Source organism: Nannobrachium achirus (assembly GCF_963921795.1).
Source record: "Nannobrachium achirus genome assembly, chromosome: 5".
Classification (NCBI taxonomy): domain Eukaryota; kingdom Metazoa; phylum Chordata; class Actinopteri; order Myctophiformes; family Myctophidae; genus Nannobrachium; species Nannobrachium achirus.
Genome location: NC_137814.1, coordinates 67,489,505 through 67,512,089, shown reverse-complemented (window position 1 = coordinate 67,512,089; position 22,585 = coordinate 67,489,505). Strand labels below are relative to the sequence as shown.

At 40.9% G+C, this 22,585-nt stretch overlaps 2 protein-coding genes across 2 annotated transcripts in view; one reads left to right on the top strand and one right to left on the bottom strand.

The window, feature by feature from the left end:
• Nucleotides 1-22,585, bottom strand: part of LOC308285432 (activator of basal transcription 1-like) — a 144,703-nt gene that overhangs the window by 58,673 nt on the left and 63,445 nt on the right. The window lies entirely within an intron of this gene.
• Nucleotides 1-22,585, top strand: part of ythdc2 (YTH domain containing 2) — a 72,865-nt gene that overhangs the window by 27,729 nt on the left and 22,551 nt on the right. The window contains exons 15-20 of the mRNA XM_080726030.1: nucleotides 1,278-1,374; nucleotides 5,917-6,004; nucleotides 7,029-7,109; nucleotides 8,790-8,872; nucleotides 18,413-18,518; nucleotides 19,386-19,505. Coding sequence (XP_080582156.1) covers nucleotides 1,278-1,374; nucleotides 5,917-6,004; nucleotides 7,029-7,109; nucleotides 8,790-8,872; nucleotides 18,413-18,518; nucleotides 19,386-19,505 — 575 coding nt within the window. The remainder of the gene's footprint in view (nucleotides 1-1,277; nucleotides 1,375-5,916; nucleotides 6,005-7,028; nucleotides 7,110-8,789; nucleotides 8,873-18,412; nucleotides 18,519-19,385; nucleotides 19,506-22,585) is intronic.

The following is a 22,585-nucleotide window of genomic DNA, read 5'->3' as shown; positions in this document are numbered from 1 at the left end:
AGGCCTGTATCACTTATTGCATAATCGTCTGATCGCAATTATTTGACATGATCGCAGTTATTTTGTCAAAATCGTTTCCAGGTTGAAACATGTATACATCTAACTAGGTGTTTGTCATGATGCTGAATCTATTGCAAGCATTTGTTTTGCACAAAAAACATTCCTTAGGCTACAAATGGCCCCAGAAAACACCCACAAAATGATGAAACTGATGAAAAGTGATGACTCATCACTTTTCATCACTAAACCATCGCTTTCTTGGGCCATTTGTAGCACAAGGAATGTTTTTTTGTGCAAAACAAATGCTTGCAATGGATTCAGCATCATGACAAACCCCTAGTTAGACCCCTCACATCCTACTTAAATACCCAGAAAACATTTTTTTTCTGGGTATTTTCCTCCTGTATAGAAAGTCGATAGGAGACCGACTCTAGCGGCTGATAACATCAATTAAGCTGGGTCTCAGAAAGGGTTATCATACCAAAATGTAAACTAGAGACATGTAGGAAGTCAAAAATGCAAAAAATGCATGGTCACCTTGGGTGGTACCAATTTGTGAAGATATCAGAATTGGCCCCAGGCCTAATAATGGATCAGTGGTTCTCAAACCTTTTCATGTCAAGGACCGCCAAATCGACACTTCCCCCATTTGAATAGATATGCCAGGGACACCCATAAGAGAACATTTTTACAGCTCTAGCAGACAGTGACTCTCAACCATTGTTTTCAAGGACCCCCGGTTTGACATGCCTTTTAGGCTACGGACCCCAATTTAATGGCATGTCTATCTCTGAGACCCCAATTTTTATTGTAAAATCAATGCTAATTTAACTCAGAGAGTGTACAAATGGAATGGAAATAGCAGATCTACAAGCTTGTAGATTGACTACTTTTTGGCAAGACTTTTGATAGAGAGTGAAAAAGAGACTGTATCAAGTACATATATTATAAGTTCCTTTTACCAATAGAGGGTTTAAATGGTTCCGGATATGCAGCTCGGCAAATATAAGGTGAATTGATCCCAGTGCATGACGGAGGACGATATCGCGATAAATTAAAACTCCACGATACGATTATCGTGAGTGTTTTTTTTTTTTTTTTTCACGATAAATGATAATATCGTGCACCGTCCCATCGCTACCCCGGACCAGGGTAATAGATTATAACTGTTATTATAATCCACTATAAAGTAGATTATAACATAGATTATATGAATTGAGAGCCATGACCCTGGAACAGTGCAGTAAAAACAAAGCTTGTTCTCCTTTCCCTTGAAGGTGCTGTTCTGATCTTTTTGCCTGGATATGAGGAGATCGTTGGCCTCAAAGACCGCATCACCTGTGACGACAAGAGATTCTCTGAATACACTCACAGGTAAACGCCGAGCAAGACACGGAACCCCTAGCTAGGGTCTGGATCTGATTTCTGGGTACGCGTTATTGCGTATTATTATTTTATTATGCTTTGACTATTGAAAAATAGCAGATATACAAGCTCACAGCGCGGCACCGAGTGCCGCACTGCAATCTTGTAGATCTGCTATTTCTTTTACATTGTGAAAATTTGAATTTTGATTCTATGTCTTTTGAATCCTCCTAAGGTTTTTTTGAAAAACCTATGTTTCTACTGTATGTCAGTGGTTCTCAAACGTTTTCATGTGAAGGACCCCCAAAATGAGTCTATGAACAGGTTGTGGGGGTCCCTGCTTCATCTCCCTCTCAACTAAGGGGTCCTCGGCCTGAAAACGTTGGAGACCCCAGTCCTAAAGGATCCCAACCCTCGTCGGTGTCGTTTCATGTGTGAGAATGGATAGATGAATGATTGCAATGCACATTCTAAAGCACTTTAAAGGTGCTTAATAAATGCACCAGGTAGCATTCCTGTGCTGTTGGATGTAGTATTTAGGGATGGGATGATAATCACAGTTATCATTTATCGTGAAAAAAAAAAAAAAAAAAAAAAAATTGTATCGTGGAGATTTAAATTTATCATGAAATTATCTTCCGTCATGCACTGGGATCAATTCATCTTTTTCCAATTCAATTGACCTTTTAAACCCCATATAATTGGTAAAACATACTTTTCTTTGTGCAGTCACACTGCTGAAATAATCCTCAATGAAATGAAAGAAGTTATCCAGACATGCCTGCAGTGGTGTCAGTTCAGAAAATGCCAAGTTATGGCAACACGACTGGTGTCTTGCACTCGCGCGAAGAAGACACCAGTCATGTTGCCATACCAGGATGGCTTAGGCAATTGGAACTGGGTGAAAAATGGGTTGGAACATTGTGGAATAAACATTTAGAGTAAAACAAAAAAAGTGCCAATACATGGGCCTCCAAGCCACTTTCATGCTTTTGTGTGTGTGTGTGTGTGTGTGTGTGTGTGTGTGTGTCTGTGCGTGTGTGTGTGTGTGCGTGCGTGCGTGATGTGGGCTGTCATTTTGTTCTGTTGCTGTTGGTAGTCATGGTTGCCAGTTCCCACCTGATGTCATGTGGGAGTTCAGACTCATCCAGACCATAATGAACAATTGATAGCTTGCATAACATCTTCAGGCTAGGACTTAAATCTAACATGTACAGTTCACCAGTGAATGTACTGTATGGGTTGCAATTGTATCCTCCAAAGATGATGATACAATCTCCCACCATGCAACAGCACATCCCATACATCCTACAGGGGTCTTTCCCCTTGGGTTCAACCTGCATCCAGGAAAAAGTCTCTGGACTGAAATTCCACAGATCATTAAAGCACTGTTTCCCATTCCAGCCACCAAATACGTACAGCTCTCCATTGTAGGCAAAGGCTGAATGATACAAACGTTCATCTGGGAGAAGCTGTGCAGAAAGTGTCTTCAGCCAGCAGTTGGTCTCTGTGTCAAACACAGTATTGTTGTTTAAGTTCCCCTGTCTCCCCCAGCCCCCAAATACAAACATCTTTGTTCCAATGATGGTGGCAGAGTGACTGTAGGAAGCAGGTGGTGGAGTTCCTCTGGTGTTAATTAAAGACCAGCCCATTATGCTGGTGTCCAACTTGTACATGTCATTAGTATATCCAGTCAGCTGGCTGTATCCTCCGTACACATAAATGACCTTCTCCAGGACACAGGTTGAGTGGAAGCTCCTTGCTTCTGGAATAGTTCCAGTAATATTGGGTTTGAACCAGCTGTGGGTGTCAACATCAAAGGCATAAAGCACATTGCAGTAAGGCTCCCCTCCCCAGATGTAGACTATTTCTTCTATCAGCACAGCTGTGTGGCTATAACGCCAGGTTGGAACCTCAATGGGACTTAGTCCTCTTCCATTTGTCACTGAGGGCAACTTCCTCCAACGCAAAGACAATGTGTTGAAGATGTGGACTTCAATCTGATCCCTGTTGTTCAGGTAGTTGTTGTATCCTCCAAATGAGTACAGCTTGTGTCTGACCACCACAGCAGCATGGTATGAATTCTTAGGTCCTCCTTTCAGATGTATCGTCCAGTGAATCATTTCACACTCCAGGACCAACGTTAATCAGTGCAACTTTACAGTATAAGTTGTTAAAGGACACTTTAATCGGTTGGAAGATAGCTGTTGAATGACATTTTGTTTATTGGACGTTTGCTTTTAAAGACAAGTGCATTGGTTGTGAACTTGTGATGACAATGTTGTGATGTCATTGTGTGATGCAATTATGTTGTACCATATTTGGATCTAGATCCATCCATACTAGTACAGAGCAATATTGGATCCCAGTCAACTAAACAAGAGGGTTTAAGTGGTTAGACTGTCATGATTACACCCAGACCCATGCAGCGTTGAAGTGACTTAACACCTGAGGCAGATTATGTCTTATAAATCCTAAACAGTTTTTTGAAAAACATACAGTATGTTACTATATGAGAGGTGCTCAAACCCAAATTATAATTATATATTTGGCAGTGGACCCCCATCTGAAAATGTTTAGTTCCATGGACTCACAAGACCCCCAATAGGGGTCTTGTACATACTGTTGTATATTCAAAGATTTGCCCAAATTTTCACGATTTGTCAAAAATAGCAGACCTACAAGCTCATTCGCGGCACAAAATGCCGCACTGTGAGGGGTGGCAATGACATCACGTAGGAACGTAGGACACGTAGGAAATCGGACCAATTCCCCGACAGCTTGTTCTGACCAGCCATCTTCCTTCTGTTGTCTCTTCTGACTTATTTTCCAGCCCTAGTTTCCATTTATCTGACAGATAGGGAGGGTTATGGTTTTCATGGTGCTCATGTCCACCTCTGTGTTGCATGGCTATACAGTATACATACTGTAACCAGGAGAAAGCGTTCAACATCCATCAACAACCATCTTTCAACATAGAGATGTGCCCTGCCTGCTAATCCACTAATAAATTAATGGCCATATATGGAGATCTCTGTGTCAGTCCTTGTCCTCTTTATGCCCATATATGGAGATCCCTGGTGTCATCAATGTTAAGCCCATATATGGACATACTGTGTCAGTCTCATGAGGTCTATGATGTCAGACATCTAGGATGTCAGCCATCTCCATGTTTGGGAAAAGTATTATTATTATGTTTTCAATTAAACAGCATGTTGATGATGTGTTGCTTGCTAGGAGTGGGCAATATAATCAATATGGCAATACATCGCAATAGTTTATTTGCCAATACTGTATCGATACCTCAGGCCATAGTATCGCGATACTTTTAGGAAAATAAAATATGTTCCCATGGATAGGATTAACCATTGGTAGAAGTCCGGTTCTGACACTCCGCTGCCTCTAGATGTCGCTTTACTATAGTAGCTACTTCCCCTTCCCACGGTTCAGTGAGTGAGGTATCATGAGAAAATGGCTGCGAACGACGAAAACAACATTAGAGCAGCGTCTTCAGCTTTTAAAGCTGATATATCGCAATAGTATCACAATAGTATCATATCGCAAAGATTCGCAATATATCGTGATACTATTACATCGTGAGATTCGTGACCCAAGTATCGTGATACGTATTGCATCGCAAGATTCTTGCCAATATCCACCCCTATTGCTTGCAGGGGTGTAGTTGTCCCGATTTAAAACGAAGCAACACGGAACTGAAAGTTCCTATGATCGGCCGCTAGTTGCGCTGTTCTGGCACCAGAAGCAACTTGTTCTCCATAGGATTCCATTCTATTCCCCCACACTTTTACATTTGATATTCTTACCTTAAGTCATAAATACTTAATGGTTCCTGTCGCTAGTTTAAAGCCTTGTTTCAATCACCATGATATGCGTTTTGTGAAAATATGGTCCAATTTATGTAATAATTTATGTTATTGCAGGGTATGCTGTAGGAGGGGCTTGTGATCATAGGCTTGTGATGGTTATTCTTTGTGTGCTTTATTTTCGGCAAGCTCAAGACAATGGCCCATGTATCCCTGCGGTTGCACGTGACCGTTGGCAGCCACTAGCATTAGAGATGGTATCATTTCTACCAATGAACGTTGATTTCTACAATGATGGCGTCACCCATACAACAGCCAAAAAAAGCTTAATTTGTGCACAATAGAAACCAATGGCTTTCCACCGTCCATATAGTATATATATGTAAGCCATTTACCATGAGAGGGAGTGGGTTGTGGGATGTTGGCTTCGCCTCGTGCCACAACCCGGAAACAGTGGTAAATCAGCCAACAACCCACGACCCTCGAATGGTAAATTGCTTTTCTACCACTTCTACCATATAAATGAAAGAAAACACAGTCGTAACTTGCATTGATCTTGGAAATGTTACAACTGCAACACAACAGTGGGCGGGGTCCATGAGCCAACTCAAGGTTGTTGACTGATTTATCACTGTTTTAAGCCAATCAGAATCCAGTATCTGAACATGTGACCACAAAAAGTGTTAGAAATATATATTTTTACAGTCTATGGTTGCTTGTTGTCCAGGTTCCAGGTGTTCACGCTGCACTCCAACATGCAAACCCTGGACCAGAAGAAGGTGATGAGGAACACGCCCCCTGGAGTCAGGAAAATAGTGAGTCTGATCCAAGACCTGGAGCCACTTTAACCGTTATTTTATTTTACTATTATTTAACTATTGAAAAATAGCAGATACACAAGTTGGCGAGCTTGTGGATCTGCTATTTTTTTTTTAAATCTTGAAAATGTGTGCAAATCTTTGGATATATATATTATTTTAAAGCGAACATTTGTAACTCAAATATTTGCTTCTGGGTGGTCCCTGGAACAACATGTTTTGAGATGGGGGTCCACGACCAGATACATAATTTTGAGAGGTCCTTGACATGAAAAAGAACCACTGATTTAGAAGAAGGATTTAGAAGACATCCATAGAATTTGGTGCACACATGTTCATGATTTTTCAAAAATAGCAGATCTACAAGCTGCTGTTTTTGAATAGTTAAAGTATTAAATAATGGTTAAAGTGGTTCAAATCTAAAGTGACACAGATTTGCATTCAGGTCTAAATGGGTTAAAGGAGTAGTTCACCCAAACAATTATGTATTTTCTATCAATTCCACACGCCATGAAGCCTTGAGTTTCAGTTTGGCTTTTAGGCTTTGCATTTGCACATGGCAGATATGACACATAACTTAAACATACAAAGAAAGGACATATTTGACAACTTTACACTTTAAAAAGAACAATAGCAGATCTACAAGCTCACTACAAGCTCTCAACGCATCGCGATGCGATGCGTTGTGACCTTGTAGATCTGCTATTTCCACTATTTCTTTTTTAAATGTTTGATAATATATAAACATTTTTCAACATGTAAACGATTATGACGATTACCACAAAATAATCGGGTTTAGGTCTTATAATTGTGATTAGACGATTATGTAATAATTGTGACAGCACTATTCTTGAGCCAATAATTTGATGGCTAAGTAGTCCAGTGTCCTCTGTGCTTGTGTTGTCTTGATGTTGATGCTGTTGATGACTGATGTTACTAAGCATTAAGCTTCTGCCTGTACCGTTTCCATACAGGCTAAAAAAGAAAAGAAAATGACTTGTAATATCTCGTTGTGTTTCAGATCCTGTCCACCAACATCGCAGAGACCAGCATCACCATCAACGATGTGGTGTTTGTCATCGACTCGGGGAAAGTCAAAGAGGTAGCGTCCACTTTTATAATTTAACCACATATGTATACAGCAGGGTTGTGCTCAAAATTATTCAACCCCCCCTCAAAATCTGGTTTGTTGGCTAAATTCACAAACTGACAACTGAATGAAATAAATAATTCATACAAGAACAATGTAAATAGCTCAACAAAAGTAACATGTGTTGTGTTGTGTTATGTTTTTTTTTCTCTTTTTTTTAAATGTAATGCTAATTGCCACTTTCAACACCACTATCACTTTCAATTATTTAACTCTTAATTACACCTGAAAACATCTGTAATCAACTGCAATCGAATAATCAAGGGCTTAAATTAGTTGCATCAAATGTGGGATCTGGCCTGACTAGAAGTGTGTTGACTTGTTGGCTGTGATTAGAAACATGGCCTAGTCCAGGGGTCAGCAACCCGCGGCTCTAGAGCCGCATGCGGCTCTTTAGCGCCACCCTAGTGGCTCCCTGGAGCTTTTCAAAAATGTATGAAAATGGAATTGTTTTAACGATTTTTTTATCGTCACTGTCGGGCAGAAACCTTGTATCTCCAAGTTTCAAATTTGTATGTCTTTTCGCAAATTAAAGCCCTGCTTCATCATACAAGACTGTCGCACAAAAGTAGTGAAAACAGCCGATCTACAAGCACACAACGCCTCGCGGTGCGAGGCGTTGTGTGCTTGTAGATCGGCTGTTTTCACTAGTTTAGTTCATTTTTTAAATGATGAATGCAAGTTTTGAACGTACAAAGTTTCCACCCGACAACGACGATTTATAAGGCTTTTATCATTTTTTGCGGCTCCAGGCAGATTTGTTTTGGGTTTTTCTGGTCCAATATGGCTCTTTCAACATTTTGGGTTGCCGACCCCTGGCCTAGTCTAAGGAATGGTCAGAAAAGTTCAGAGAAGAGATTATTGCTTTGTACAAAAAAAGAAAAAGATATAAAACAATTGCAAAGACACTGAATGTTCCAAAAAGTTCAGTTTTGAGTATTGTTCACAAGTTCTAATAAGTCAAACACATTTGCCAGAGGTGGTTGATTAATTTTGAGCACAACTGTATATACCTCGTAACGGCTGTTTCTCAATGTCAGGTACAGAGATAAATAAACTATTTATCCCTGTATCCGAGACCAGTAGTTCTCAACCTTTTAAAGCCACGACCCCCAAAATAATCATATTTGAACTGGAGACCCCCCACCCTGACGAGCACTAAGAGTTGAGGCATTACATTGTGTATAACACAGTTCTAGTGTGAAAATAGCCAATCAACATGCTCACAATACACTAAATTTAGAGCATGTATTTCGGCTATTTTCAATGTCTGCCTCTAATCTTTGACAATTTGGCCAATGTTTCATTTGTCATTTTAGAGGTATTAAAACGTCCTTTAGAAATGTGCAGATACCCTCTATACACTTAAACTTTGTTGGTCTGTTTACTGTTGAGTGAGAAAACAATGTTGCACATTAAGTTAATCATCTGGGGACCCCCCAACATAATTTAAGGACCCCATCCTGGGGGTCCTGACCCACAGGTTGAGAACCACTGGTCTAGAGTGTGGGGTCCCAGAGATAAAACACACAATAGTAGTATGACATGGGGCGTCCGTGGTCTAATGATGCGTTCCCAAAGTTTGAGTGTTTCCGGTCTGAAACAAAGCGTGTGCATTTGACCATCTTGTAGAAGTCGTTTGATGCCATCAACCATGTGAGCATGCTGAAGATGGGATGGATCTCTAAAGCCAGCGCTCTGCAGAGGAAGGGAAGGTAAAACAACAAAAAGCCATTGATTATCTTTCTACCCGTTTGTGTGTACATGTACTTACATGGATGTCATTCATTGTCTGCAAATGTGGCCACTAATGACTAGGTTTGGGATGATATGAAATTTTCATATCACGATTATTGTGACCACAGAAATCGCGATTTACGATATTGCGGTAATCAAAACATCCCCAACATCCATTATCCTGGCTTTGGAACATTTGCCAAAAAATAGCAGATCTACAAGCTCACAACGCGAGACGTTGTGAGCTTGTAGAGCGGCTATTTTTTTGACAAAGAGATTTGATAGAGTGAAAAGAAAAAAGACTATCTTTTTTTTTATTTTTTTTTTATATATACATTTTATTCCACAAATTATTCACACAGTTAACAAATTGCATACATCATAGTTACAGCATTATGTCTAGCAAAATTACGAATTTGGAAATATCGAAATAAATCGAAGTGTTGTAGATTAAATGCCGAGCGTAACTGTGTGAAACTGGCAAACGTGCCGTCTATATAAAGGTCTCCCAGACAAGACAAACCTTGTGTCGACCAGAAGGAAAATCTACCATCAGTTTTGCCCGGTTTAAATTGTTGGTTGTTACATATTGGTGTAGCTTGAGACCAGGATGTCCATCCAAAGTGTTGTCTAATTTGTTGCCAAATTTTTAAAGTGGAAATTACAAGAGGGCTAGAAGAATGTTGCCTGGGTTTGAGTGGGAGACTGCTACATACTAAGGCCTTTAAGGACGAGGAGTGACAGGAGTTAGATTCCAATTGAACCCAGCTGTCCTCAGTCTCTGTAAGCCAGAGTGAAATTTTAAACATATTTGCTGCCCAATAATAAGCCTGGAAATTAGGTAAACCAAGTCCGCCCTTTGATCTTTCCCTCTGAAGTAAAGGTTTACATATTCTTGGGGTTTTCCCGTTCCATATAAAATTTAAAATGATTGAGTCTAATTGTCGGAAGAATTGTTTGGGTAGGAAAATAGGTAGACATTGAAATAAATATAAATATCTGGGGAGTATATTCATTTTGATAGTTTGCACTCTGCTTGCAAGGGAAAGAGGTAGTGTATTCCATCGGTGCAAGTCGTTTTTCACCTTTGCTGTTAAAGCTGTAAGGTTTTCCTCACAAAGAGAGGGAATAGATCTAGTGACAATAATTCCTAAATATTTAAATGTATTAGATAAGTTAAAGGGAATTCTAGTTGGGGATATCATCTTGGCCAATTGGTTAACAGGGAAGCATTCACTTTTCTGTACATTCAGCTTGTACCCCGAGAAATTGCCAAATAACTCTAGAGTAGTTAAAATATGTGGTATAGACTTTATTGGGTCTGAGACAAAGAGGAGCAGGTCGTCTGCATACAAGGATACTTTATGTTCAATTCCATGTCTTTTAATACCTGTAAACAGCTTGTTAGTCTTAAGGGCAATTGATAGGGGCTCAATGACTATCGCGAAAAGCAGGGGGGAAATCGGACAACCTTGTCTTGTACCACGTGAGAGTGGGAAAAACTCTGAGTGTTGACTATTGGTAGATACGCGTGCCTGTGGAAAGGTATAAATTAAACGTATCCAGGAAATAAATCTCTCACCAAAACCAAAGTATTTTAGAGTGAAAAATAAATGGCCCCACTCGACTCTGTCAAAAGCCTTTTCCGCGTCAAGTGTGATAACCATCTCGGGGTTAGATAGTGAGGCTGGTGAGTGAATAATACTGAGAACTCTTCTTATATTTGTAAAAGAATGTCGATTCTTGATGAATCCTGTTTGATCATTAGAAATGATAGAAGGCACTATGTTCTCGAGCTGAGTAGCCAAAGTCTTAGCGAGTATCTTTTCATCCACATTAAGAAGGGAAATGGGGCGATAGGAGCTACATAGATTTGAGTCTTTGTCCTTCTTAAGAATGAGTGATATAGAGGCTTGGGTGAGTGTTGGTGGTAATCTACCTCGTTGAAAGGAGTCCTCAAACATTTCTAAAAGTAAAGGCGCCAACTGTATTGAAAACTTCTTATAGAACTCCGCCGGGTAACCGTCAATTCCTGCGGATTTCCCACTCTGCATTGAGTTAATAGAATTGATTATTTCGCTGAGTTGCAGCGGTGTCTCCAATTTGTTATGGTGTTCTGAGGTTAGTTTAGGAGCATTAAGCCCATTAAAAAAAGTTGTCATATCTGCCTCATTATTCGATGAGTCTGATTTATATAATTCTGAGTAGTAGTCTTTAAAGGTCTCGTTAATTTCAGAGGGGTCAGTTGTTACTGAACCAGCATTATTAATTATTTGGGGAATTTGACGTGAAGCTATCTTACCCTTCAGCTGGTGTGCGAGAAGGCGTCCTGCTTTGTCCCCATGTTCATATATTGTTCCCTGGGCTCTTAATAACATTTTTTCAGCGTCCCTAGTGGACAAGAGATTGAACTCAGTCTGAAGACTAAGTCTCTCTTTGGCCAGTTCGGGAGATGGAGAGATGGAGCATTGACGGTCTAGAGCAGCTATTGCCTCCATTAGTTCCTGTTGACGTCTTTTTTGTTTCCTATGATTGTGGGCAGTATAAGAGATGATCTCCCCCCTAAGGAATACTTTAAAGGTTTCCCATAATAAAGACGGGCTAGTATCCTCATTTTTATTAGTCTCCACAAAGAGGTCTATAGAACGAGTAATGCGGTCACAAAATGTGTTATCAGACAGAAGTGTCGAATCCAGTTTCCAAGAGTAGGTAGCTTTATGTTGATTAGCGAAGTTTAAATTAAGTATAACAGGAGAATGGTCAGAGTTAACTATTGGAGAGTATTCGGTGGAAATGACAGAAGACAGAAGCATCCCATCTATAAAAAAATAATCTATACGAGAATATGTTTTATGAACATGTGAGTAGAAGGAATATTGCCTGTCGTTTGGATGCGCAACCCTCCATGGGTCAATGCAACCACACTGGTTCAAAAAGGTAGATAAAGCCAGAGACATCTTAGAGGGTGTAGTTGTTCTAGGATTAGATCTATCCAGACTTGGATCCATCACACAGTTAATATCTCCTCCAAATATTAGTTTATGATTCTGTAAATCCGGAAGTGATGATATAAGTTTCTTCATGAAATCAAGATCATCCCAGTTTGGGGCGTAAACACTAACAAGAACCACCGGAGTATGACAGAGTAAACCGGTTACAATAATATAGCGTCCGTTAGGGTCACAAATTGTATTCGAAGGAGTAAAGTTTACTTTTTTATTAATAAGGATGGCTGCACCTCTCGTTTTGAAATTAAATTTCGAATGAAAAATTTGACCTATCCAGGGTCTACCAAGTCTTTGGTGGTCTATTGTGCGCAAATGTGTTTCCTGTAAGAATGTGATGTCGGTGTTTAATCGTTTCAAGTGAGAAAACACTCTAGCCCGTTTCACTTGACCATTCAAACCCCCCACATTCCATGAAATAATTCTGATGGAACCTCCCACTGTTGACAGTCTATTTGTATTGTTAGCCATTATAATCCTTTCTTATTAAAGTAGTAACTGTACAGTCCACCTGAGTGTGTATTATACGGATCATGTAGCATCACAACACGGAACAGCAACCAGAAGAGGATTGAGACATGCTGGTTTGAATGAAAGAATGAGAGAGAAACAAGAAAAGGCAAGAAAGCCAGAAGAAGTGAAAAATAAAGGGCCCCCCACCCACGGCTGGACTCCCACCCCCCACCCTCTCTGTCTCCACCCCACACCCCCTGTGCGCCCCAAGTACCTCTGCTCATCCTCCCAACCTGATGAGCTGCAGGTAAGAACCACTTATTAACTTCCAGGTTACTCGGGTGAAAGCACCAACCTTCAACCCTTCGCAGAGAGAGCATTACTGAGCTTACATTGAAATAATACACACCAAAGCAATTATACGTTTCCTACTGTAGCGAAACTGACTCAATAAACCCTTATATTATAAGGGACAACCAATCAGACTCCAGTCTTACTGCGCGGCGCACTAGAGGGGGAGAGAAAAGAAATTAAAAAAAAATTAAAAATAAAAAAAATAAGGGAAGAAAAGTAAATAGCCTTTAAGTGGGGAATAATGATAAAATATATGATTTCTCTGAATTTGTATCAGCTATATCTAAAACATATAGTAATAATAATGATGCTTAGAATAGTAATAGTACTGGTGATCGGTGAACATAGTTCCAATAATTCAATATAATAAGTAGTTATGTCATGTATAATTTAGTTTCTGTTCTTGAACCTGTTGGCTCTATCTCACGTTGCAGAAAAATAAATAAGTACATGGGCTAGTGCGCCGCGCAGCCCACACCATTCAGCGCTCACTGTCTTTCTTACATTATGGAAAAAGAAGAGGATGAAATAAGGGTAACACATGCAGTATCCAATGGTGCTGATCATGAACATTGACATCCCATTGAGTGTTGGACACTGATCCCTATAGCCTGACAATCTCATATAAGGCACATATTACAAGCTCGAACCATGAAGGCATTTGTCTATTACGTTATCAAAATATACTACTTTAAATCAATCCAACTGAATCATATTAATAACATAAAAAGTAATAACATTTTAATTATATAACAGGGAGTGTAGGTCTGCTGCACAGCGCTGCGGCTATTTAACACAGAAAAACTTTGCAAAAGTCGTTCACATATCAGTTTAATTCTATGGTTTAATAATGAAGAAAGCTAGGCAATTTGATGAGAAGAAAACTTCAATATATAGAGTGACATTGACGTTTTTGATGTCCCAAGCAGAGTTCCAAATGTTATAGCTTTTCATGTTGGTGTCATCTCTCCCCCTAAGACCAATCGCAATAGGCATATGTTTTGTATGGAGAAAATGACATCTTATGAAGACCTAAGTCAGTTTATTGCCAAAAGAGTTGGAGGAGAATCTCCTGGAACATGCCATGCGCTGTGCAGCTGTCTCCCACCCCTAATTAATCCTCATCTTCCTTCATTGAGTGGGGAAGAAGAAAAAAAAAAAAGGGGGGAAAAAAAAGCAATCCCATATAGTCACTTGCTGTAGATATAGATAGTAGGCTATGCCATACAACATGACACTGCACCATGCGCTACGCATCATGAAAGAGAGACAGTCTGTATGTTGTTGAGTGTCAGTCAGCCTACCTAATCACTGACAGACATCAACCCCGCATAGCGCGCACGAGTACATCCACACACACACACACACACACACACACACACACACACACACACACACACGCACACACACACACACACACACACACACACACAGGATAAAAATAAAAATAAAAAGAGGTTAGAAGAGAGAAAAAAAAAGAGAAAAAAGATTAGTGTAGCCTACTCCACCACGGTCCGCAAGTTAGTGGAATAGCCTACTAAAGGAATTCGTCATCACATGGGTACATTAATAACATGTTGCGTTCGCGGTGGGCAGCCGAGCCGCATCATCACCGAATGAATGGCAATAGGTGCAGAATAAATCAGCTTTACCAGCGCGAAAGCATCACCAGAAAAGAATATCATTAAGACATGCCCGTTTCCTATTAGCTTCTAATTAGTTTAATAGTAACCGGACAGAGGCAAATAAAACCACAAGGAAATTATACCTCAATACTATAACAAAAAAGAAAAAAGAAAGAGACAGATCACTTAAGCATTTCTCATAAACATATAGACATGAAAGTAACAGTTAGTGCCATAAATAAAAATATAACAGGCATCTGAAGCATGTCGTGCCCTACGCATCAGTCCCGCTCATCAAACTTACAGTTTTATGGATTTACTTTATGTAACAGCACGGCTCTGCTATACACGCACACACACACACTTTCACTCACATACACACACATGCACACACACACACACACGCTACGTTACCTCGTTGAAGTCTCGTCGTGAGTTAGAAGGGTTTAAATAGAATCGTGGTCTTCAGTTGATTAAAAGAGAGACCAACAAAATGTCAGATGAGCACCGGCAGTGTGTTAAGGAACGGAGTTTGAAGTCGTGGTGATTATTAATCTTCTGAGTCAGTGGTCAGTTTTCCGACGGAGGCCTTGACAGGATGGAGGTCCATAATCCAGTAATTAAAGGCACAGATCAAATCTGTTTGATCTGAGGATTTGAATCGGGCTCCGATCCTTATTCCAAAAAGCCAATCGTCCGATCCTAGTTAATTGTTCGTTTCGTTATCCAGGGAAATGTAAGAGGATGAAGGGAAAAAAAAAGACAAAAAAATGAAGAAAATATTAACAAGAACTAACTAAAAGTAATTGTAGGAAAAAGGGGGGGAAAAAAATACTTTGATCAAACTATCTATACTATAATTTTGCGAATGTCTGAGTGAGTGAGTGTCTGAGTGAGTGTCTGTCACAGCGTTTCTCCTCAGTGGCTGGAGCAATTGATCTGAAATCGCATCACCATAAGCATATGAACACACCTGACATAACTGTGAAGCCCGTTTGTCACTTTCACAAATCGTATGCTGTATATTAGCATTTTTATGGTGTATCTATATCTATTTAGCCTACAGTACCTTTTGTGACCACACATGTTAAGGGAGGGGCGCTGTTGTTCAGGCCATGCACAATCACACACAAACCCACACACACACACACACACACACACACACACACACACGGAGGGGGGGGGGGGGGGGGGGGGGGAGTGTGTGTGTGTGTGTGCAGGCGGGCGGGGGGGGGGGGGGGGGGTTCTGGCCCTGTTACAGATGTTGTCCAAAAATCATGCAGATCGGTACACAGTATCTCTGTAGCCGTTACATGGAACGGGTATTTCTTACATTGATGCTCCTACATATTAGCATGCAAGCACCAGTTAAAGTTACTTTCCATCCCTCATATACTGTGTGCACAGTGCACATCCCATAACCCACACACTGCACATCATTTCGGAGCTCATATCTTTGAACGGGTAAGGGCTAGTAACACTAATTTAAACAAACATTACAAAGCAAAATAATAATTCTAAATAAACGAATAATTAACTTAGACAACCAAAAAAAGAGAAAAATAACGAAAACTAAATGGAGTAGTTTTAAATGTAAAAAAAAAAGAAAAAAAGGGAGGAAATACTTAAATTAAACTAACACTAATTTAAACAAACAGAACAGAACAAAAATAATATTACATTCTAAATAAACAAAACCTTAACTTAAACGACCAAAACAGGACAAGAGAAAATAATTAGATTCTAACTAAACAACACATTATAGCCTAACTATTGGGCCTATTCCTAATAGTTCAGACAACCAAAACGAGGATCCCTAAGGGCCTCAGTTATTAGACTAGAGTCATTTCTTTAGCACATGTTCTGCGTAGAACTTCTCAGCGTCTTCTGCAGTATGGAATTTGTTTTCCACACCTTCCAATGAAACAGATAAGACTGCTGGATGGCGGAGGGTGAATTTAACACCTTTTTCAAAGAGCTTGGACTTTATTGCAGAGAAGCTAGCACGCTTCTTAGCATCCTCCTTGCTAAGGTACCTATCTGGGAAAATAAATATGTTCTTCCCCTGATAAGTTAGTTGGCCCCGCTTCTTTGCTATGGCAAGCACCTGTTCCCTCTGTTTGTAGCGTAGAAAGCGAACAATAATGGGGCGAGGTCGCTCACCAGAAGCCGGTTTTGCTTTCGGCATGCGGTATGCGGCCTCCAGTTCCAATGGTGCAGATATTGCCAGTGAATCATCTTGTAGTATCTCGGCAAGAAGCGTGGACATGAATTCTGTCGGCGAGCGTCCCTCGCCGCAGTTCTCTTCCAACCCAATCACTCTGACGTTGTAGCGATGATAGGCCATTTGTTGGCTTTCTGCCTTGTTTTTCAGGTAGTCGTTTTCCACTTGGAGGAGTTTCATCTGTGCTTCAATGTTGTCTAGCCGGCCGCTGTGATCAGTTAGGGTCGTTTCAGTTGCAGCCAGGCGCGTACCAATATCATCCACTTTGGTTCGAACAGCGTTTAAAGTTTTTTGGATTGGAGCAAGTGATGATTTTATTTCGGCTGAGATTGCTGCTCTGTTCTTCTCAAATTCAGATATCAGGTCCGCTATGGTCACTGCGTTTCCTGCAGAGGCCGCGGCAGCTTGTCTGGTAGTGGTGGGTGTAGTCATGGCGTTTTTTTTTGCGTCTGGCTTGTTCTGTCCTCCAGGCATATAAGCAAAGTTTAGATTAGACGATACTTTGCTACAGCAGTGTTGCTGGAGATAAAATGTGTTTGCTGATGGTGTGGATAGTTAAAACATGTATAAAAAGTAAAATGCTCAGGAGCTGCTCTCATGTGCGTCTGCCTCACTCAGCAGTCATACCGGAAGTTTCAAAAAGACAGTATCAAGTACGTGTATTGTAAGTACCGTTTACCAATTATAGAGGGTTTAAGTGGTGCCGGATATGCAGCAAACTTTGCACACACACTCCTTGGCTGCCAAACCACAACCTCCATCCGTCATTTCTCACATGGCCCTCTTCTAGCGCCGCCATGAGTCAGATTCTTGCAAAACACATTTTTTGGACACTGCTCCTACAGATTTTGCCCTGAAATCACGCAAATCGGTACACAGTATGTCTAGAGTCATGTCATCAACATGGATCTGTCACATTTAGCGCCACCATCAGGCCTATTTTTACATGCGACCTAACGGTCTCTTATCTCCCGATTAGGGAGTCTTACTGGTTCCATATCGTCATTGTCGGGTGAAATGTCCAAAACGTTCGTTTTTCATTTATCATTTTAAAAATGATTTGTAGATCTGCTGTTTTCACTACTTTTGTGCGACGGCCTTGTATGATGAAGCAGGGCTTTACTTTGTGAAAAAAAAAAAAAAAAAAAAGTACGCATTTGAAACTTGGAGATACGAGGTTTCCACCCGACAACGACGATATGTAACTGGTGTGTCCTTCAGGGCTGGAAGGTGACTCCATGTGTTGTGTTTTCAGGGCTGGTAGGTGACTCCATGTGTTGTGTTTTCAGGGCTGGTAGGTGACTCCATGTGTTGTGTTTTCAGGGCTGGTAGGTGACTCCATATGTTGTGTTTTCAGGGCTGGTAGGTGACTCCATATGTTGTGTTTTCAGGGCTGGTAGGTGATTCATATGTTGTGTTTTCAGGGCTGGTAGGTGATTCATATGTTGTGTTTTCAGGGCTGGTAGGTGACTCCATATGTTGTGTTTTCAGGGCTGGTAGGTGATTCATATGTTGTGTTTTCAGGGCTGGTAGGTGACTCATATGTTGTGTTTTCAGGGCTGGTAGGTGATTCATATGTTGTGTTTTCAGGGCTGGTAGGTGATTCATATGTTGTGTTTTCAGGGCTGGTAGGTGATTCATATGTTGTGTTTTCAGGGCTGGTAGGTGATTCATATGTTGTGTTTTCAGGGCTGGTAGGTGACTCCATATGTTGTGTTTTCAGGGCTGGTAGGTGATTCATATGTTGTGTTTTCAGGGCTGGTAGGTGACTCCATGTGTTGTGTTTTCAGGGCTGGTAGGTGATTCATATGTTGTGTTTTCAGGGCTGGTAGGTGACTCCATGTGTTGTGTTTTCAGGGCTGGTAGGTGTAAGCCTGGCATCTGCTTCCACATGTTCAGCCGCCTGCGCTTCAACAGCATGCAGGAGTTCCAGGTTCCACAGCTGCTGAGGATGCCACTACAGGTACCAAACACGCACACACAATTTCGATTGATCCGTGAAATGAATGCATTTTGTGTGTCCCACACACGCTGTGTGGAAACGAGCATACTCCTTTGAGTGTTAGCTGAAATGCATTGTGTTGCAGTATCTTGTTTCGGCCACAGAATGTAAATCTCTCAGTAGAAGAGCAGGGAGAGACATGTATTATAATATAACTGGGCCCTGGGTACAAGGATTCACTGTGTTATTGTGTGCTTTAATTGGTGAAAAAATAGCAGATATACACCACATACTGCGAGCTTGTAAATCTGCTATTTTTTAAAAATCGTGAAAATGTGTGCAAGTCTGTTTCTTTGTTAGTGATGCTCAAACGTGTGAAGGACCACCAACATGATACGCATTTGGCCACAGAACCCCATCTCAAATTTTGCTTCTGGGGGGTCCCATGAACTAAGTTCATGGGACCCCCCAGAAGCAAAATTTGAGTTACAAATGTTTGCTTAAAAAAATACAGTATATATAGATTTGCACACATTTTCACGACTTTTCAAAAATAGCAGATCTACAAGCTCGCAGCGTGGCTAGGATAATATCAGTTTCAAAAGCATAACATCAAATACAAAGGGAAAAGGGGGGGGCATGGGGTCTTAGTCTATTTACAAGTCACGGGTAGCAGCTGTCTGAAGGTGACTTTTCATACCAATTTTGAAGGAGGCTGTGTGTGTGTGTGTGTGTGTGACTACTACGCAATGAATCTGTGATAGTGTCCCGCCCCGTTTTCAGACCGTTTGTAGAAAAACAATGTGACCTACTGTATCATAATGTAAATTTTTCGGGGCATGACATACAGTCTTAAAGTGGTGACTCCCTGTGACTGTAATGGTACAGGAGCTGTGTCTGCACACCAAACTACTGGCTCCAATCAACTGTCCCGTGGCTGACTTCCTGGCCAGGGCTCCAGAACCACCTCCCATCCACATAGTGAAGAACGCCGTCCACATGCTCAAGGTAACAACATCACCACAAATGCTGGATTTTCACTGGCATTGCACCACACCACACCACACCACACCACACCGCCTACTTCTGCCGCTACCACTACAAGGAACTGGGCACTGTGGTGTCAAAGTGGTCCAAAATAGGTGCCTATTTTGTCCCCACTCCAGGGTGGGTATGAGCTATAGGCCAGTGGTTCTCAACCTGTTTGGGTCCCCAGATGATTAACATGATGTGCAACATTGTTTTCTCACTCAACAGTAAACAAACCAACCTAAAGTTTAAGTGTATAGAGTGTTTATGCACATTTCTAAAGTGACTTTTTAATACATCTAAAATGACAAGTTAAACATTCGCCAAATTGTCTAATATTAGAGTCAGAAGAATAGCCGATCTACATGCTCGTTACATGTAGATCTGCTATTTTCACAATAGAACCGTGTTATACAAAATGTAATTCCTCATCTCTTAGTGCTCGTCGGGGTAGGGGGTCCCCAGTTAAAATATGATTATTTGGGGGTCGCGGCCTGAAAAGGTTGAGAACCACTGCTATAGGCGAAATGTGACGTATGAAGCTTGTGACTACTGATCGGTCGTAGAATCTGTCAGCACAACAACTTGTTGAGACAGATTTTAGTTTGTGAGGCCCGGCTGCTATGCCTGTTTGTTTTTATATTTGTATTTTTTTCTTATCTGTGAGGATATGTTTAGTCACTGATGTTAGAAATGTGGGTTGATTAGGCTGAATTTAGTTTGCCAGCACTGCTATTGAGATTCCACCAAGTAAGAACATCGACACATATAGCCACTTTTCCACTGCCATGGCCCAACACCACACCACACCACACCGCCCACTTGTGCCAGGTTTTCCTCTACAAGGACCTGGGTAGAGTGGTGTGAAAGCAGCACTAAATGTGGTACTAAAAAGTATCCAATCTCGAGTAGGTTTGAGCTTGGCCAAACAGGGCCAAACACTTCATAATGACTAATCACTCACTGACTTTTCATTTAGACCACCGGGATATAGTTGTAATACATGATAATAGATTATATTGTGTTATAATAACCACTATTATAATCTATTATAGTGTATTATAATTATCATAGTAATACATTAATACTTTAAAGTGTATTATAATCACAGTTATAATCCATTACAGTGTATTATAATTTAGAATAGTTGTAATACAAATTTATATTGTATTATGATCACAGTTAAAAGGGTCAATTTGTTTCTTACCGATAGGGGTACTTTTGTGTAATGGAAAATGTAGATATTTGTATGTGGTGCCGTGTAGTGTGGTGCTAAAGCTGCAGTCAAAAAAAGGGCTAAAGTGGTCCAAAATAGGTGCCCATTTCGACGTATAAAGCTTGTGACTACTGATCGGTCGGAGGATCCTCGCAGTTGTGTCTGTCAGCACAACAAGTTGTTGAGACAGATTTTAGTTCACGGCTGCTATGCCAGTTTGTTTTTATATTTGTATTTTTTGTATCTGTAAGGATATGTTTAGTCGCTGATGTTGATTAGGCTGAATTTAGTTTGCCAGCACTGCAATTGAGATTCCACCAAGCACCAAGGTAAGAACATCCACACATAGTGAAGGATTAAAATGTGTCTGACCCTTATTTTTCCTAACCTTTTTTGAGGAAGCTACTGTTTCACCCTAGCAAACTTGTTCCAATGTGCAGTGCCTGTGGCTTGCCTGCTTGTTACCCTTAATATGAATATTAAGCCACACTGTGGCCACTTTTGGCACGCAACACAGCGTGACGACGAAGGGTTAGCCAGGATTTACTTAGTTGATGTGACGGACGAGGCTTGCACAGTGCACACAACAACAGCACCGTAAAATAAACATCCGATGCAAGGTACTGTAGTGGGGAACACTGCACCAAGTTAGTAGCTCCCTTCAGCTTCCTTCAGCTCCCTTCAGCTCCCTTCAGCCAAATCGATATCATGCAAGTTCAATGCATTTTAATTCAAAACCTATTTGCTTATTATACAACAAGTAGTCCGGCTCTCAATGGAAAACAGGCTCTCCAACCGTGCATCAAACGAGCACAGATGCACTGTTAGACCTGGGCCTAATCACATGAAGAATGTATCACTCCGCCACTGCACCTGATTATCCCATATATGGCACAGCTGCGCCCTCTGTAGGGGAAAACACAGTAGCAGCTTGCAGTGCAAACTAGCCACTCGGACTGGAGAACAACTTGTTACACTATCCGTTGGAAATGGATTTCACTGTTAATTTCGATATATTTGGTGGACTTACTTTAGATGAATGGTTAGATGAGGATGATAAGGAGAACACGAAACCAACCAGACATTGTGCTTTGTCAAAGGAAGAGCTCGACAAGTTACTCAATACAGCCAGGACAACTACTTGGGCTGTGAAATGTTTCCGGGACTTGTTGTTGTCATACAATGGTTTCGTGCAGCGAAAATAGCCGATCTACAAGTAGCAACGCGGCGCGACACGGCGCATTGTAGATCGGCTATTTTCGCTGCGCGATACGGTCGTACGGCGGAGCATAGCCTATTGGAACTGATAGCTCAGCTGTGCGGTGATTGCTGCCTCGGTGACTGCGCTCACAGCGCAGTCACTTTTTAATCAACAAGTCAACAACAGGGACTATTTAATGTCTGTCAAACTCTTCCAAGGAATCAGATTAGCGATTGTTTAAATTGTGAATTGCCCCACAGTGTGAATAGCCTATACTTTAATGTGTTTTGTTTGTTGGTAGTTGTATAATTGCAATATTACACTCGAGGGTGTCCTGTGATGCTCGGCGGAACTCGCCTTCGGCTCGTTCCTGACCGCATCACAGTCGTGCAAATAATTCAGTTATCCCACACCCTCTCGTGTAATATTGCTTAATTATTTCCCTTCAGCGCATTTCGTTCTTTTGAAGCCCCAAAATCATCCTCCTCTAAGCGTAAATGTGTTTTTTCGTGAAATATTAAGATTTATTTGAATTTTCAGGTGTTTCCATTCAAAGATTTATGTGCAAAAGCCAAAATGTGCATAAAAAAGGTATTTTTGGAAACGCAGCTACAGAGGTGGCTCCCAGTTTGAAAGGTATAA